The sequence below is a fragment of the Pituophis catenifer genome, unplaced genomic scaffold (assembly GCF_029215685.1).
Source record: "Pituophis catenifer annectens isolate HBS135680 unplaced genomic scaffold, rPitCat1.0.hap2 SCAF_11, whole genome shotgun sequence".
Classification (NCBI taxonomy): domain Eukaryota; kingdom Metazoa; phylum Chordata; class Lepidosauria; order Squamata; family Colubridae; genus Pituophis; species Pituophis catenifer.
Genome location: NW_027256891.1, coordinates 14,174,775 through 14,191,098, shown reverse-complemented (window position 1 = coordinate 14,191,098; position 16,324 = coordinate 14,174,775). Strand labels below are relative to the sequence as shown.

The 16,324-nt window shown below is 43.6% G+C and overlaps 1 protein-coding gene across 1 annotated transcript in view; it reads right to left on the bottom strand.

The window, feature by feature from the left end:
- The window catches only part of LOC139322614 (connector enhancer of kinase suppressor of ras 2-like), a 403,989-nt gene that overhangs the window by 92,552 nt on the left and 295,113 nt on the right, over nt 1-16,324 (bottom strand). The window contains exons 13-14 of the mRNA XM_070951763.1: nt 7,789-7,875; nt 3,897-4,150 (exon numbers count right to left, since the gene is read on the bottom strand). Coding sequence (XP_070807864.1) covers nt 3,897-4,150; nt 7,789-7,875 — 341 coding nt within the window. The remainder of the gene's footprint in view (nt 1-3,896; nt 4,151-7,788; nt 7,876-16,324) is intronic.

Below are 16,324 nucleotides of genomic sequence, written 5' to 3'. Positions count from 1 at the left end.
CAATTCACAGTCACTGTTTTGCTTCAACTGTATCGGTGCCAATTTACAGGTCGTTTTTGACTTACGATCGTTTGTTTAACAATGGTTTGAAATCTTGGAAAAAGAATTATTTCTGCTAGGCATAATACCAGAATAATACGATAAAGAGAATGTATATTTGATATTTCATGTCTTGACAGCAGCAAGAATTGTGTATGCACAATACTGGAAAAACGAGGAAACACCCACCAAAGAAAATATAATTTAAAAAGTTACTACACTGTGCAGAAAGGAGGTGATGAATTAGCATACAGGGAAGAGGTCCAGAAGTTAACCACCTGGTGCTCAGGAAACAACTTGCACCTAAACATCAGCAAGAGCAAGGAGACAGTGCTAGACTTCTGGAAGAAGAGAGAGGAACCTGCCCCACTTTATATCAAGGGGGGGGGCTGTGTGGAGAGGGTCTCCTCTTTCAAATTCCTGGGAGTTCACCTTAGTGAAGATCTCACCTGGAAAAATAATACGATCCAAGTGGTCAAGAAGACTCAACAGACACTCCTTTCCTCAGGATCTTGCAGAAAAACAAGGTGGAATGACTGATGACTTCCTTCTACCGGTCTACGATAGAAGGTGTCCTCACCAGGAGTGGGCTTCAAAAATTTTAGCAAGGGGTTCTCTTCCCGGTTGCTGGGTTGGCGTGGCCATGGTGGGTGTGGTCTAGTCGGCCTCCTGCACCACTGTGGGGGGACATTTTTGCCCTCCCCAGGCTTCTGAGGCTTTCCTCAAACTTCCAGGAGGTCGAAAATGGCCTCCCCAGGCTCCTGAGGCCCTCTGGAGGCTGGAAATGGGCTTGTTTCTAGCCTTCCCGAACTTCCGGTAGGCCCATTTTTCACCCTCCCCAAGCCTCTGCGCACGCCCTGCACTTACCTGCATCCAAAATGGGCCGCGTGGGGACTCCTGGGAGGGGCGGGGTGGGCAGGGCCAGCCAGGAGTGGGATTTGGGGGTTCTCTGAACTGCACAGAATCTTAGCTAGAGGTTCTCCTGAACCCCTGAGAACCCCAAGCAGCTCACCCCTGGTCCTCACATATTGCATTATGGTATGGTATGCTGGCTTGATAGCCGCGGATAGAAAGACATTACGAAGGGTAATGAGTACAGCACAAAATATCATGGGCTGTCCCCTGACCTCACTAGATGAAATCACTAGGACTCGATGTCTTAGCAGGGTGAGGAAAATCCTTAGGGATAATTCACGCCCTGGTCACCACTTCTTTACTCTCCGACCATCGGGCAGGAGATATAGAAGCATAGCCAGTCAAATGAACAGGCTGAAAAATAGCTTCTATCCGTGGGTTGTCAGACTTCTGAATGCAACATAGCACCATAACTATTTAGTATGATAGACTTGCAGGGCCAGCACAACGTGCAACATGTCTACACTGGTGTAATATAATATCATGTAATGTATGCACATACCCTGTTTCCCTCAAAATAAGACATCCACTGATAATAAGCCCAATCGGGCTTTTGAGCACATGGCAAACATGGTAGATAGGTAGGTAGGTAGGTAGGTAGGTAGGTGGATGGATGGATGGATGGATAGATAGATAGATAGATAGATAGATAGATAGATGATAGATAGATAGATAGATAGATAGATAGATAGATAGATATGGATGAATGGATGGATGGATGGATGGATGATAGATGGATGGATGGATGGATAGATAGATAGATAGATAGATAGATAGATAGATAGATAGATAGATATGGATGGATAGATGGATGATAGATAGATAGATAGATAGATAGATAGATAGATAGATAGATAGATAGATAGATAAGATGATACCCTGTTTTCCCCAAAATAAGATATCCCCTGATAATAAGCCCAATCGGGCTTTTGAGCACATGGCAATAAGGCCAAGCGCTTATTTCAGGCTTAAAAAAAAATAAGACAGGGTCTTATTTTTGGGGAAACACAGTATATGTATGAAGGATTGTGTGTCTGTTAGTATGATCTATTGGGTTAAGGTTTTTTCTTTCTTTCTTTCACTTATGAGTTATTGAGATGTATTTTGTGTTTTGGGGGAGCTGCACTAAGGGAGGCTCATCCAATCTCATTGTACACATCAGTAGTGGTTTTCACTTACCTTCGCTACCAGTTTGGAATTGTGTGCGCATGTGCACTTCGCTCACACGCGGTGCTTCTGTGCATGTGCAAAACCTTTGGCGCAATGCGCAGAACTTTTGGTGCATGCACAGAGCACAGTGATGACATCCAGGTGGGTGGACAGAGCCTCCTGCCACCACCCCTACTGGTTTGCTCGATCTGGGGTGAACTGGGAGAAACCCCCCACTGGTACATATGTTGTGCATTGACAATAAAGGTTTGAATTGAATTGAATTGAGAAATGGACAGACTAAGACAGAGGATAAAAGAAAAGGAAGCCACGGAGTATTATCAAACATGGGACTTGTTTTATCAAGGGTTGGATAACAGAGTTAGAAATTAGGATTTTAAAAAAGGATTATTATGTAAGCAACGGACCCAGACAGTACGCTGTTCATTAAGCACTTATTTTATGTAAAAGAAAAATATATAAATAAAATGGGGAAAACAAAAAAGAGAAATCTTGGAAAAAATGACTGCAAAAATGTTACCTGGGCCTGATAGCGAAATGTTTGAAAACCAACCCACAAGCTCGTGGAATGAACCTTCACCCTCCATCCTACACCCGAGCTACAGATATTTGCCACTATTGCAAACATTTATCACATTTCCAAATATTTGCTTCAGATTCAATACTCAGTTTCCCTCCTTTACTCTGTTCTCAATTAATCCAAACAAACTTCTCGTTTTAAAAGTAAATTATTCGAGACAATAATGTAATCTTCTTTTTGAGAAATAGTATACAGCCACTTAAACTAAAGCAAACTTTGATCGTGTGCGAAGAGTTTAAATCTACAAATCAGTGCAAAACACATACATACATGAAATTGATGTAAAACACACACGCACAATGGTGGCTGAATTGGCATTCAGCTCAGCAAATCTCAGGCCGGCATGAAGTTGTAGGATACACACTTAGTATTAAAAGAGAAGAGGTACAGTGGTGAAATCCTACTGGTTCGCACTGGTTCAGGAGAACCGGTAATGATAAAATTTACAGGTTTGGCGAACCGGTAGTAAAAAAAGCTACCGGTTGGTCCAGCTGATCATTTCCAATGATCAGCTATGCCACGCGATTTATATTACATGGTAATAGGAAATTCTGCTTTCTAGCGAATCTAAATCACGCAGCACAGCTGTTCCCCCCCTCGTTGTTCTACTTACCTTCAAACAGCTTCTTTTTCTGCACGAAGCATATGTTTGGTATGCACTGTACATGTGCGTGCATGCAGCAAGCGTTTGGCGTGCACTGTGCATGCATGTATGTGCAGCGTGCATCTGGCATGTACTGTGCATGCACACACGCAGCGCGTGTCTGGCGTGCACTGTGCATCTGCGGGCAGCGAGCCGGAGGTGACCGGTGGAGGATTTCACCACTGAAGAGGTGCACAGAATTTGGAAGGCAGTGTGTAAAGGAACACAATTTGTTTTAAGGACCCAACTGTATATCAAACAATAGCAGTAGTGGTATTAGTAATCATAATGATAATAACAAATGTTTTCTACCTTCCTAATCTCAATTTTGTCACACAAGTTATCAGTACCCAAGTAGTCACAAAACAAAAATAGGTAGAATAGGATCCGAGACCACTGAGATATCACAAGAGTACAATTGAAGAAAAAAAAATCACAGAAGAAGACAGTACAAATCACTTCTACCAAATTGCCAAAAACAAACAAACAAACCCCAATGCAGTCCCTGAAACTCAATGTCAACCTTAAGAAAAGCATCAAAGAGCTTACGTGATAGAGGGGAACGGTGTTGCTTTCAGCTAAGGAGAAATTTAGCACATCCTGCTGAGCGGGTTCAAGCCGTACATTAGTAGACGAAGTCATCACGGAGGAGCTAACAGGATAATTAGGACTTCCACTGTTCTTGCCCTTCTTCCTGGACCGCCGGCCTGTATCACGCTTGTTATCTTTTTGGGTCAACGGTTCTTCTTGGATCACTAAGATCTTGTCATCACTCAGGTATCGTAGGAGCGAGTTCTCAGAATCTTTTGTCAGAGCGAGGAAGGAGAAAAAAAGGGAAAGTGAGAGCTAAAGAGGAGATCCATCTTTGTCCTTATATTGATTCAGAGAAAAAAAATGTGCTAACTGGTCTCCTTCCCCCTGGACTTGTAAGTCCTCTTTTCTAGTGCAGTGTCTACAAAGAGATCAGAAGCTCAAACTGTGTAGAAGCAAGCATGACTTCATGAGTCATGGTGCTAGATGGATTGTCTCCAGCACACCAGTGGTGGGTTTCACATTTTTTTACTATCGGTTCTGTGGGTGTGGCTTGATGGGCATGGCATGGCTTGGTGGGCGTGGCTTGGTGGGCATGGCAGGGGAAGGATACTGTAAAATCTCCATTCCCTCCTCAATCCAGGGGAAGGTTACTGCAAAATCCCCATTTCTTCCCGATGAGCTGGGACTTGGGAGGCAGAGCATAGATGGGGTGGGGCCAGTCAGAATTTTTACTACCAGTTCTCTGAACTACTCAAAATTTTCGCTACCGGTTCTCTGGAGCTGGTCAGAACCTGCTGAAACCCACCTCTGCAGCACACTATAGTTCAAGTTAGCCATGGTTTTTGGCATAGGAGGCCAACTTCAGTTGGCTTGAGGATCAACACAAGGACACATTTGAAGGACACATTGAAAGCTATATTTCAAAAGCAGGCAGAGCCAATGCCAATTTTCTGGGAAGATTTTAGGAGTGGTACGAGGTGAAGAGGGGTCTTAAATACGATGAAGAAACCTCAGTCAAATGGGTATCAGATGGTGGACAAATCACTAGAGTTTGCTCAAGAGAGCATCACATCTAGAACTGTATGTTTTGAGCCACAAAATCCATTTTAAAAACTCCAACTTTTGCAGAGCACAATGATTACAAAATATGACTTCAGAACTCTTCTTGGAGAAATGGCAGCAGCTTAGATAGATTGATCGTTCCAAAACTTCATAATACCATCAATGAACCACTATTGAACTTCACCTCAACTAAAGATTACCATGAATTTAAGAGGATGGTTGGACACAACATCTGAAGAAGTTCAAGAACACTGGATTAGAAATGGTCTACACAGAAGCAACAATATGCAGGAGAGAACAGAATATTGGACATTTTTCAATAGTTACCTTGGCTCATTTCTTAGTCAGTGTTTATGAGGTAGGAATGTCAGAGAAATATGTGATGATCAGGGGTGGGCTTCAAATATTTTAGCAAAGGGTTCTCTGCCCGGTTGCTGGGTGGGTGTGGCCATGGTGGGTGTGGCCTAATAAGCCTCCCGCACCACGGTGGTAGTGGTGGGGTGTTTTTGCCCTCCCTGGGCTCCAGAGGCTTTCCTTGAGCTTCTAGGAGAGTGAAAATGGCCTCCCCAGGCTCCGGAGGCCCTCTGGAGGCCGGAAACAGGCCCGAACTTCTGGTAGGCCCATTTTTCACCCTCCACGAGACTCCATGCGTGCTTTGCACTTACCTGCATTCAAAACGGGCTGCGTGGGGACTCCTGGGAGGGGTGGGGTGGGGTGGGGTGGGTGGGGCCATCCAGGAGTGGGATTTGGGGGTTCTCCGAACTGCACAGAGGTTCCCCCAAACCCCTGCGAACCCCCAGCAGCCCACCCCTGGTTATGACCCTCATTTTAAGTGAATTCATCAAATCCCCATTTTTCAGTCTCCCCTGGAAGAAGTCTTTTTTTTTATTTAAAAAGTTTTACAGATACATTTTCTCCCCAATCCCCCCCCCAAACCCCCCATACCCTCCCTAACCCTCCCCTTTCCCCCCCAGGACTTCCACAGTATAAAATCCTAATTGAAAAATACATTTTATATAATTTATAAAACTTATAAAACTTAAACCCCTCCACCCCCTATATACTGTTAAAACCTTCATAGAACTCATTTAATTTAACCCTACATAATACATTCATTCAACTAAATGCTCTCTGATATTTCTTAGTTTGGTATTTATTCTGCACGTAATCTATCCACTTTTTCCACTCCCATACATAAGTCTCTTGAGTTCGGTCTTTTAAGTATGCTGAGATCTTCGCCATCTCTGCAAAATGGAAGAAGTCTTCTTTTAGACTCCCCATATTCATCAGATTCTGTGCATGTCTAAACACAACAGTGGGATCTCCTTTCCCATATACCTTAGGAAATTGCTTTCAAAAATGTGCATATTGAGGAAGGAGAAATGCAAAATGTACACATGTATGAAAATAAACGTGAAGAAAAAGAAATGTGATTTTCATTTGCAGAGATTTTCTGGCAGGTCAAAAAGACCAATTACATGCAAATCAGAAATATACAGCCATCCCTTTATTCCTCTTGCCAAAAAATAGCCTGAGGGCTCTTTGGTGCTCTCTGAGCTTGGTTGTTGTTGTTGTTGTTGTTTGGCAAATGTTTCATTATTCAAACTATCGTATTTTTCAGAGTATAAGACACACCGGACTATAAGACGCACCTACCTTTTTTGGTGAGGAAAAGAAGAAAAAGAAATCTCCCTCTGCCTCTGCCTCTGAGCAATTTTGCCTCCTTGCAGCAAACAGCAAACAGCCTGTTTTACTTTCATTTTCGTTTTCAGCATAGCTTGATTAGCACAAGGGGAAAAAAAATCTGCTCCAGCAATTTTCTTCCTTGCAAGCAAGCAGCAGAGCCCTGCGCAAAACAGCTGAGAGCAAATCAGCTGAGAGTCGGGAGGCCGGTCCAATCAATTTGTGCTAATTAGGCTGTGCTGAAGCTGAAAGGAGCTGTTTTTTCTTGCTGTTTGCTTGCTAACTGCTGCAAGGCAGAGGCCAAAGGATGGGGGCCAGTGGGTGGGCGGGGCTACATCCGGTGTATAAGACACACCTAAATTTTCACCCCCTTTTAGGGGGGGAAAGGTGCGTCTTATACTCCGAAAAACACGGTAGGTAGCATCATCAGATGTTACCTAGTTTGGTTAATGAATCATCTGCAAGAAAACATGGGCATGGCTAGTCTAGTGAAGAGAAGGACCAGGGGAGACATGATAGCAGTCTTCCAAAATTTGAGGGGCTGCCACAGAGAGAGGGGGGGGTCAAGCTATTTTCCAAAGCACCTAAAGGCCAGACAAGGAATAATGGATGGAAACTGATCAAGGAGAGATTCAACCTGGAAATAAGGAGAAATTTTCTGATTGAGAACAATCAACCCATGGAACAGAAGTTGCCTTCAGAAGTTGTGGGAGCTTCATCACTGGAGGCTTTCAAGAAGAGACTGGACTGCCATCTGTCAGAAATGGTGTAGGGTCTCCTGCTTGGGCGCGGGGTTGGACTAGATGAACTAGTTAGGCCCCTTCTAACTCTGTTAATCTGTTTAAACTGTTAAAACAACCAAGTTCAGAGAGCATCAAGGACCTCTCATTTCAACCCTGAGCTACAAATATTCTCTTTTATCGGGGAAATAGCCTTTCATCTAAAATTAATATGTTGAGTGAGTTGGATTAAGACTAGAATATGTCCTGGCATCTAAAATATGGTTTGTAATGATATAGCCCCATCCTAATAAATGCCCAAGAAAAATGACATGATGAACTTGGATTGTTTGGTTCATCAGAAATGACGGGCTACTTTGAAGAAAATAAGAGTCCTTTTCTTGTCTTTTATTTGACTGTATTGGGCGAAAAAACGCACTCACCACGACTGCCTCTCTTGTACATGTTTGGCTCTTTTGAATCTCCTATCCAGCTGTATTCTGTTGGCATAGAAACTGGCCTCAGATCACCTGTGAAAAGTACAAAGAGGAACCAATTAACACATTGAGACCCATTAAAAGGAGGATTATGCGCATTAAGAAGATGGGAGACAAGTTAAATTAAGAGGAGCAACAGCTGCTGGGCGCAATTAATAAATCTTTGCAGTTTTCAAAATGTGCTGTACTGGACAAAGTGTACAACCGAAAACAGCAGATGTTCCTCCGTTGGGACATCTCTTCTCAGGCAGGCTCGGTACATGCAATCATAGCTTGGTCTTGAGGACAAGATGAGATAGCAGGTAAACCTGAGAATCCACTAGATCTAACAGTGAGGCTGGAAAAAGAGCCATTGCTCCTGGATACGCTTGACATTTGAACTCAACTCCAAAGTTTTGACTATCCATCCTTGTAGGAGCATTGTCATTGTAGAGCAGAAAGACAAAAGGGGAAAAAAAATGGAGGAATTATTCAGTTGCTTGAGAAGAAGACATCTTAAACATCTACTAGACATCATTGTTCCAAAGTGTAGAAAGTTAGCACCTACCCCTCTCCTAGAAGAATGAAATATCTTGAGAAATATTAAAAAGGAAGAATATTACATTTCCCTAAATGAGAAATGGAGAAACGTGCTCTTGGAAAGCAGTCCCCTCCTTCCTTAATAGCCCACAGCAGATGTCAGCACTTAAGAGATAAAGGGAGAGATAGCTCCATTCATAGGCAAAGGAAATACTGCAGGCGGAAATCCATTCAAGGCAGGATATTTTGCAATTCCCTGCAGCAATTTCTGAACAAAGATAGGATTAAACCTCAGCCATAATAGGAATTGCGCAACACCTTTTCAAAACACAAGCTCGCTACATTGCACAATCTCCCAAGGACATTGCATCAGCAGTCCAAACTTCAAGCAAACCTGGGAGCTCAGACAACCTACAGAGCCAGCTATGACCCCTACAACAAATAGAATACATGTTCTTGCACAGGAACAGGAAGTTCAAGTGCAAAGGCCAAGAGAAGGTATAAATGCCCCTCACTCTCAACTCCATGTGGTCAGCTACCCAGAATCACACATGCTTGGTGGTTCTGCTACATCATTAAGCCATCTTTCCAATCAGCCTCCATGTTTCCAATGTCTTTCTCCCAGCTTGGAACTGGACCAGATGAATATTTCTTCCAACAAAAGTTACCAAGATCTAATCATCAGAATTGATCAGTGCTGGCTCTGCTCAGAGAAAGAATGGAAGTTTCCACAATCATAGTGGAAGAAATAGCAAGTAACAAAGAGGGAAAGAGGGAATGTAAGTGCTGGATGAATAATGGTTGGATGGATGGATGGATGGAAGAGTTGGCAGGCAGGCAGATGGACAAAACAGATAGACAGATGTCTGTGACTTTACAATAAGTACTTCCACGGGGTGGGATCTGCTCTGCAGCCAAGAAAGTAATTCATTTGCAGGTTGTCCTCGACTTACAACCATGACTGAAGAAGCTTCTTGGAAGATAAGCAAAATATTTTCAAAGAAGAACCAGAAAGTCTACTTGTGTTGTGGCTCCGATCACCGAGCCTGTGTTATCAGCAGGAGAGGACTCCGAGAGTGAAGGAGAGGAGTTGGCAAGGTCTCCCTCTCCAGGACCCTCCTCTCTGGCAATGCCTCCGGTGTCTTCCGAAGGCCAAGAGATAGGGCTGGGGCCAAGCACTTCCACGCAGCCGCAGGTGGACAGTAATGATGATGATGATGAGTCTTGGCTGGACCCTCGACAGCGTCGCAGAGATAAGCGCGCGCAGCAGAGGAAGAGGTGTGCCAGGGATTAGGCTGAGTCACTGGACCACACCCCACAGGGTATAAAAGGGGGTGTGGTGGCTGTTCAAGCTTTGTGATGAGCAAAAACTGATATTGAACAAACCTCTCTGCATTGCTGGACTTTTTGAATATTCTCTTATCTTTGTGTGTTGGCTTTGAAAAAACACTCCCTTCGTAAGTAAAAGACTCTTGGCAGCCAGCCACTGGGTTGCTGCCAATTCTGCTCTTAGAGAAACATTTGTCGGCTGGTTTATTTCACTATTGACTGTCTGTGGGGGTGCGTGTGTGAGACGGGGACAGAACAACTTGCCTTTTGAAGAAGCAACTTTGGGACAACAATGACCTGGATGACTTAAGAACCTCCATAGACGGGAATGGAACAACTTGCCGCAGCCAACTTGCTCCGGCAAACACACTGCGGCCAACTCTCCGCAGCCAACTCACCACGGGCAACTTGGCACAGGACAACTCACCAGAGCCAACTCACCACGAAACAACTCATTGTGGGACAATTTAACAATTCAATTTTATGATTTAAAATAAATAAAAAAAATATTTTAATTTTGACCATTCACATTTCATTCTGTCCCTCCTTTTTCACCCTTTCTTTAATGATTCTGTTGCACCATTTCTTTGATATTAGTGTAACCCTTGTCCTGCAATGAGTTGTCCGGTGGTGAGATGGTCATGGCGAGTTGACCAGGGTGAATTAGCCATGGTGAGTTGTCATAGATCCCCATAGACATGCAACTTTTGGAAGTTATAAGAGCCCTGGGAAAATAAGTTTTGACCCGTATTCACCCTTATAACTGTTGCATTCATGGGATCACATGATCAAAATAGCAACCAGCAACTTTAAGACAGGGTGAAATCCTACCGGTTCGGACCGGTTCGGGTGAACTGCTAGGGATTATGGGCATCAGTTCGCTGAACCGGTAGTAATTACCCCTCCTTGGCCCCACCCATGCCCGGCCGATCACCGCTCACCTCTTCCGACTGCTTGATATTCCATAGAATTCAATGTTAAATGCAGCAGAGAGACTGCTAACTTTTCTCCCTCCATTCAGAATGGAGCTGCTGCAGCCTGTCCCTTTAAGGTAGTCCCCAGGAGGGAGGGGGACAGGAGGGAACCATAAAGGGAGCAGCAGCTCCGTTCTGAATGGAGGGAGAAAAGTTAGCATTCTCTCTGCCACAGAATTCAATGTTAACTGCAGCAGAGAGAATGCTAACTTTTCTCCCTCCATTCACAACGGAGCTGATGCAGCCTGTCCCTTTTAAGGTAGTCCCCAGGAGAGAGGGGGACAGGGGACTGGGAGCCGTTTTTGTGAAAGGCAGGAAAATGGGGAAGGGGATTTTCCTGCCTGTCATCCATTCCTCAATCTCAGCACAGATTGAGGGAAGGATGGTAGGCAGGAATATTCCCCTCCCCATTTTCCTGCCATTCGCGGGGAGGGGAGGGGCCAGTGAGGAGGCCCTCAGTGTGAGTGATGTTGAGTTGGCCATGCCCACCCAGTCACATGACCTCTCCCCAACAAGCCACGCCCACAGAACCGATAAAAGAAATTTTTAAATTTCACCCCTGCTTTAAGACTTGGGGACTTCAACCTTGCAGTCAGCCGAGGGAATTCTGGAAGCTGAAGTCCACAAAGTAGCTAAGACTGGAGACGTCTGATTTAGAATTAAAAAAAAACAGTGGAATAGAATCAAGAGTTTTCTTTTTCCCTTTCTTTCCGTCTCATTAGTTCATTTGTAATTGGGCTAGGTGTCTTTATTAGGTGATGTTGGGTAGGGAGGCAGGAAAATAATGCCACCCTCTACAGATTTCAAGCTGCAGGCATGGAGACAGATAAATAGTGGCAGTTTATTGATTTGTGACATATTCACAGATTCTTTTGCCTATTAAATAAGACACTCTTAATTCAGACTGTCATTAAGCATTCTGGAAAGTTCAAGGTATTTTGATTCCCCCCATCCCGATTCTGATTGCAGTCTTCTGCTGTGTGATGAGAGCAATTATAATTTATTTATCTGCCTGCTTTATTAAAATGAACTTTGCAATAATCAGTGACATGTTCATAAAGTGGGGAAAGGGGTGGAATTTAGCAAAATAAAATCTGGATTCCTGAAGCTTTATATTGCTATATGTGCAGCAAAGTTTGTTCTCAGTTTTAAGTAAAGGTAAAGGTAAAGGTAAAGGTTCCCCTTGCATATATGTGCTAGTCGTTCCTGACTCTAGGGGGCAGTGCTCATCTCCGTTTCAAAGCCGAAGAACCAGCATTGTCCGAAGACCTCTCCATGGTCATGAGGCCGGCATGAATAAACCCCAAAGGTGCACGGAACGTTGTTAACTTCCCACCAAAGATGGTCCCTATTTTTCTACTTGCATTTTTTACGTGCTTTCGAACTGCTAGGTTGCCAGAAGCTGGGACAAGTCACAGGAGCTCACCCAGTTATGCAGCACTAGGGATTCGAACCGCTGAACTGCCAACCTTTTAATCAACAAACTCAGCATCTTACCTACTAAGCCACTGCGTCACTCAGTTTTAGAAACAGTCTCAGTTTTAGAAACAGAAAGAGCATGTAGGTAGTCCTTGACTTACAAAAGTTCGTTGAGTGACCACCTGAAGTTACAACAGCCCTGAAAAAGTGACTTATGATAGTTTTCACTCTTAACGACTGTTGCAGCATCCACATGATCAAAATTCATTCGCTTGGAATCTGACTCATATTTATGACGGTTGCAGCATCCCGGGGTCATGTGACCCCCTTTTGTGACCTTCTGACAAGCAAAGTCTAGTTTAATGAAAAAAAGGACTAGCGATATTCCAATATCTCAGGGGTTGCCACAAAGAAAAGGGAGTCTCCAAAGCACCTGAGGGCAGCACAAGAAGCAACGGATGGAAACTGATCAAGGAGAGAAGCAGCTTGGAACTAAGGAGAAATTTCCTGACAGCTAGAACAATTAATCTGTGGAACAACTTGTCTGCAGAAGCTGTGAATGCTCCAACACTGGAAGTTTTTAAGAAGATGTTGGATAACCATTTGTCTGAAGTGGTGTAGGGTTTCCTGCCTAAGCAGGGGGTTGGACTAGAAGACCTCCAAGGTCCCTTCCAACTCTGTTATTCTATTCTATTCTATTCTATTCTATTCTATTCTATTCTATTCTATTCTATTCTATTCTATTCTATTCTATTCTATTCTATTCTATTCTATTCTATTCCATTCCATTCCATTCCATTCCATTCTCAATTGGTAAACAGCTGTGATTGTGGGTGGGTTTCCAACTGCCCAAAATTATGTGATTATTTATTTTACTTTATTTTATTAAGTTGTTTCTTGTGATTCTTGATGAGTGTATCTTGTCTTTTTATGTACACTGAGAGCGTATGCACCAAGAGAAATTCCTTGTGTGTCCAATCACACTTGCTCAATAAAAAATTCTATTCTATTCTATTCTATTCTATTCTATTCTATTCTATTCTATTCTATTCTATTCTATTCTATTCTATTCTATTCTATTCTCCTTCCTTCTTTCCTCATTCTACTCTACTCTACTCTACTCTACTCTACTCTACTCTACTCTACTCTACTCTACTCTACTCTATTCTTCTATTCTATTCTATTCTATTCTATTCTATTCTATTCTATTCTATTCTATTCTATTCTATTCTATTCTATTCTATTCTATTCTATTCTAGGACTGTGGGGGGCGTTTGGCTGTTGAAACTATTCAAAATTGGGATATAAGTAGCTCTGAGAAGGCCTGTTGTAACTTCAAATGGTCGCTAAGCCACCGGTTGTAAGTTGAGGACTATCTGTCCATGAACAGGATTCTCTTTACCCCCCATTTTTCCCCCCTGCAGATATTCCAGGTTTTGTTTTTTGTTGTTTTGAAAGCGAGTAAGTCTTGTGTGCCAAAAATAATTGGCAAATGCAGTACAAGAAATCCTAGACTGCATTTCTGATTCCATTCATAAGACAGAACCAAGAAATGGATGGATGACGGTCCTTTAGAACAAGGGTGTTCAACCTTGACAACTTTAAGACTTGTGGACTGCAGCTCCCAGAATTCCCCAGCCAAATACGGCTGGCTGGGGCATTCTCGGTGTTGAAGTCCATAAGTTTTTAAAGTTGCCAAGGTTGGATACTGTTGTTTTACAATGACTCAAAATATACTGGGCCATTTTGGAAGAAGTCTTGGGGGAAAAACATTCACTTATGCCATCCTTTTTTTTTTTTTTCTGAGAAAGCTCTGAAACTATGGTGGTAGATGTTCTCAACAATCAGATCAGGTTCAGAAGTTTTAACTGGGGTTGTTTTTGAATCCCCACCCCATTGAAACAGGCAAAAAGTGACACACACTGAATTAACAGAGTCAGAAGGGACCTTGTAGGTCATCTAGTCCAATCCCTCGCCCAAGCAGGAGACCCTACATCAGGGATCTCCAGCCTTAAGCACTCAAAGAGCCATTTGGACTCGTTTCCCACAAAAAAGAAAACATCAGGAGCCACAAAACCTGGGTGGGCGTGGCCAACTCGATGTCACTCACTTCCACCAGTTACATGATCCTCCTAGCCACGCCTACCCAGCCGATCATTAGGGCAGAGAACCAGTTGTTAAAAAACACCGGGAACCACAAAAACCTTTTGACATATCTATCTCTCCCCTCCCTCCCCACCTCTCTGTATCTCTCTCTGTCCTTCTCCCCCTCTCTCTGTATCTCTCTGTCTCTGCCCCAGCCGCTTCTCCATCCCCCGCCGTCACCCTTACTTTCTCAGGCCAGGTGAGAAGTGATTGGGAGGGGAGGGTGAGGGGCAAGGCCAGTCAGTGGTGGGATCACCCGACAGGGAGCCACAGCAGAGGACCCAAAGAGCCACATGTGGCTCCAGAGCCACAGGTTGCTGACCCCTGCCCTACACCATTTCTGACAGATGGCAGTCTCTTGAAAGCTTCCAGTGATGAAGCTCCCACAACTTCCGAAGGCAACTTCTGTTGCACGGGTTGATTGCTCCCACTGTCCGAAAATTTCTCCTTATTTCCAGGTTGAAACTCATATATTTATGTTCAGATTCATCATTAGAGTCTTAGGGTGTAGTGTTCTCTCAGCTTGGAATGTTTGATTGACAGGTGCTTCATTACGTGGCTAGCTAGCACCTTCACTGCTATTCTTTTGGAGGCGTAAGATTTGATCCGTTGTGGAACGTACTATTCCCATCTTATCAAACTTGTATATAATTGGATGGACCACACTGTTGGGCCTTGTTTTTTTTTTTAATGTGATTGACACATCATTATCTGATTGTTGTTATGCCGAGGCAATGCCATCTCTTGCTTATTTGGGTATTAATTAATAGTTTGTAGGTAGGAGGAGGTGTTACTGAGATCTGTCCTCTTTTCTCTTTGATCACGGAAGAAATTACACACCCAGGTAATGAGATGCTTGCAGATGACAATAAAAATTCAGAGAATCCTTCTTACAAGCTATCTACAGCTGACATGGACCCTTCACTGGTGAGGTACTTGAGGTGACACAAAGTCTAGAGGGTGTTAGATTAGGAAATTAACCAAAGGCCTCTTTTTTTAAAAAAAAAAATCCCAAATTATGCATTTTCATCATAATCTAGGACATTTAATTGGTGAGTTTCAGCCGTTTTCACGTACAGTCAGCAGGGCGAGAGAGGTGTTGATAAAGTCATTTTGTTTGCAGTCAGAGTGTGAACCAATCCCACATTCGTATTATTAAGCTAATACCCAAACAAAAACATTTCCCTGAATTTTGCAACACGGTTTGTCGGTACATCCAGCAAAACTCTCAAATGAACGGGACGGGAGCGATGTGGCGCTCCCATGTGACCCCCCCCTCCTGCGCGAGCTGCACTGGCTCCCAGTGGTCTTCCGGGTGCGCTTCAAGGTTTTGGTTACCACCTTTAGAGCGCTCCATGGCTCAGGACCAGGGTACTTACGAGACCGCCTTCTGCCACCAGTAGCCTCTCACCGACCAGTTCGCTCCCATAGAGAGGGACTCCTCAGGGTGCCGTCGGCCAAACAATGTCGACTGACGGCCCCCAGGGGGAGAGCCTTCTCTGTGGGGGCACCTGCCATCTGGAACGGGCTTCCCCCAGAGATAGGGAGGATCCAAGACTTACGCATCTTCCGCCGCGCCCTAAAAACGTTTTTATTCCAACAGGCTGGTCTGGCCTAACTCTCCCTTTTAAATTGGCTTTTAAATTGGGTTTTAAATGTTTTTTAGATAAATTGGATGTTTTTTAATTTGTTTTTTGAGCCTAAATTATTTAATCTGTTTTTAATAGTTTTTTAACTTTTGTATGTCTTTGTATTTTATTTTGGCTGTTCACCGCCCTGAGTCCTTCGGGAGTAGGGCGGTATACAAATATGATTAAATAAATAAATAAATAAATAAATAAATAAATAAATAAATAAATAAATAAATAAATAAATAGTGTACAGCTGGAGGGGGCGGGCAAACGGCAGATGCATTTCAGGCCAAGCTTTTCTTTTAAAAAGAATTCTCAAGAATTATTCTCAAGAATTGTCCCACCAATGCAGAACTGCGGATTCTTCTTCTGGGGCTAGAAGCATCTGGCTGGACACACATGTGCATGAGCATGTGTGCCGTGAGCATGCAGGCCGCCAGCTGATCAGCGCATGTAACCGGAAGA